Source organism: Rhagoletis zephyria, unplaced genomic scaffold, assembly GCF_001687245.7.
Source record: "Rhagoletis zephyria isolate East Lansing unplaced genomic scaffold, Rhagoletis_zephyria_1.1 Rzeph_scaffold_38118, whole genome shotgun sequence".
Lineage (NCBI taxonomy): Eukaryota > Metazoa > Arthropoda > Insecta > Diptera > Tephritidae > Rhagoletis > Rhagoletis zephyria.
Window position 1 is genome coordinate 1 of NW_016195173.1, and position 3,063 is coordinate 3,063.

At 38.7% G+C, this 3,063-nt stretch overlaps 1 protein-coding gene across 1 annotated transcript; it reads left to right on the forward strand.

Annotated features, from left to right (window-relative positions):
* Positions 1-6: 6 nt before the first annotated feature.
* Positions 7-2,843, forward strand: LOC108354670 (dynein heavy chain 8, axonemal-like; the record flags this gene model as incomplete). Its single annotated transcript, XM_017605846.1, has 3 exons — positions 7-82; positions 1,899-2,054; positions 2,633-2,843. Coding segments are annotated over exons 2-3 (330 nt in total), but the record flags the coding sequence as incomplete, so codon positions are not given.
* Positions 2,844-3,063: the final 220 nt, after the last annotated feature.

The window sequence follows — 3,063 nt, forward strand, 5'->3', positions numbered from 1 at the left end:
CCGTGACGGACGTTACTTTTACTTATCAAAATGAGTACCTGGGCTGTACAGATCGTTTGGTGATCACGCCGTTAACAGATCGGTGAGTCCGATGAAATATATCTGGCTATTTATATTTTGATTTTAGCTTAAAACTTTATTTCTTAAAACATCTCCGAAAACATCATTAGAAGCTTTTGAACTTTTTCACTAAAAAACCCTAAACACATTTGATACGGCTGATGTGCATTTCCGAGTCCTGCCTAGACGTATTTTTCACTGGCTATTTCGTTCCCTTCAATATTGCCATATTTACGAGCACAGTAGATAGACGTTGGCGACGCCCGACATTTCCAAACAATTCTTGACTTTACTACTTTGAATCCTAATGCTTTCAATACCGTTTGACTGTCAACGAGTACAGTGTTTTTCCCTGCAGAGACTTATTATTCCGTATAAGGCAAGCAATCTTCTCTTTGGCAGGTGATTTGATTGTCTGATCTGCAGACCCTCCGAATGGAGAGGGGCGCCAACTTCTCCTTATGCGGAAGCCCCAGCAGCACATCTTCGTACTAAAGTATGTACCACAATTTAATCTTCCTTAATCTAAGATCCTTAATTGCGTCTGCAACAGTTACGGATACTTATGTCGGATTTAAATGAAATATATTCCAACGCTTTTTGGGGTGAACTGCTCACAGCCGTTAGCAGGCAAGTCTCTGCACTCATTCGATTACTTTCGGATATGTAGTTATTTTTTCCCAGTGCTTTCCGCAAAGAGCAAGGCTTTTCCCAGTTTCCTTCTATGTATGTAATATGCTACTAGTTCTATCTTTGCTTTCTGTTCGAAGCTACGCTTGGAATCAAGTATAAAACCTACAAACGTATTTTATGCCTCATGGGATATGTATGTATTCTTAGTTTTACAAAGATACTAGGGCTGTTCAGGATGTTGTGTAAATTGTCTTGGATTTGCAGTTGGAATTGCATTTGCAAATTTTATGCTTGCTGCCATGGCAACCGTGTGCATTTTATTGTCGTAAATATAGATATTTGAGCTTTAAGCTTACAAGCACCTGCCGGCGGCGCATTTAGTCAAACTTTATAATTAACTATGTCAAGAATTTTATTATTATTGTAACGCAGTTCATTTCCACCAAGCCTTAACTGCAGTTTATGTCTATTGGAAAAGGAGACTACAACTCGAAGCGGGTAATTGTTTACCCCATGTTAACGTTATTTGCACTTACCTGAGCTCTTAACTGTAGTCAATCTCTTGTTGGAAAAGGGTTATTAGACATGTATTTTATGACAAGGAATGTAGCTTCTAAATGGGAAAAATAGGTTAAAAGGACACACCAAATAAATGTGAAAAAAACGCGATATTTTTAGTAGCTCGCCGTTCAAGATTACGTTACTTAATGGCATTTTCGTTTCTACAAAAAATGTTGGCTTCTCATTGCCCTCTTCTTAGTATTTGTGCGTAGAGGGCAAAGAGATGGCAACCTTTTGTTTGGTAGAAACGAAAACGCCATAAGTAATACATTTCCATACACAATTGATTTTAAAATCATCAAAGCAGCCCTGAGTCTTTTTACATACCCTGCAGGGAAGCCAGTCAATACACACACAATACCAGTAGGCCAACTTCTAAAAACTATTTCATAAGTAGACAATGGATAGAAGACGAACTATTTGAGCCGCAAAGCAAACTGTTCTAAATTAGTAGCTCCTCCCTGCTGGGTATATACATACATACATACATATGTACATATGCACAGTAGCACATTCATTTGCCTTTGGTACTGCATTCGAATTTACGAAACATTCCGCCGAAAATGACTTTAATTTTCTTTTCAATTTTCGTCCCCGACACTGTTTGCTTCGCTTAATTGGATGCTGCGGAATGTTGTATAAAGATGCTACATCACGCTTGCCCAGGCGCTTACCCTGAGCATGGGCGGGGCGCCATGTGGACCGGCGGGTACGGGCAAAACGGAGACTGTTAAGGACATGGGCAAGACGCTGGCTAAATACGTGGTTGTATTTAATTGCTCCGACCAAATGGATTACAGGTATTAAAATGTAGTAGCGCAATTAATTTCGCATAATCCGTAAGCTAATACAATAGATATATCTACAGATAAATAAATGCCAGGTAAATATGGGCATGGCGGCCTACGAGTTATGCGTCATCAATTAAAGTGCCGCTCCCGGATGCGTGTATATCTGTGTTTTAAAGCTTTAATCGATTAAGTCAACAAACAATCAAGCTTTGGTATATAATGCCCCATTCACGCAACACTTTTTGAACAAAATTATCAAATGAATGTGTAATTGGTAGTATTTATACTAGAAGATCTCCTCCAGTATTCGGATGGAACCTCATTGAAAAATCTGTGGAGTTCATTTAAAATAATCAAATGGTGGTTCACAGTAAAAAAAAAACACTTTTGACTTAGGCGGTTATTGCTTTTAACCACAGATATATTAATATCCATGTTTGTATGTTTAAAGTTGTGTATGTATTTAGTTATTAGTATTGCAGTTGTCGATCTCTTGCACAAATAAACAAAAAAATAATTTTTTAACCACTTTTCTTATTTATTTAACCATTTTCGTTGCTTAATTTATTTATCTTTGCATTTTTTAGAGGCTTGGGCCGTATTTACAAGGGTTTATCACAGTCCGGCACCTGGGGCTGTTTCGACGAATTCAACCGCATCGAACTTCCGGTGTTGTCGGTGGCGGCGCAACAAGTTGCCGTTGTACTGACAGCCAAGAAGGAGAAAAAGAAAACATTTATCTTCACCGATGGCGATACGATTGAGATGAATCCTGAATTTGGCATTTTTATAACAATGGTAAGTGCGCGTGGCGGCAAGTGGGTTCTGGCAGTGAATGTTGTTTGTAGCAAACAGGTTGCCGCCGCAAATGGCTGACCTACAAAAACAAAGTTTTAATTATGGCTCGACATAGTTCGGCGACAAAGTTTCAGCGTTTACAAAAGTTTGCGATTTAAATTCCAGTAAATCGTGTCTCATTAAAAGCAAAATGTCCACATTTTGCTGTTTACAGCCGGTG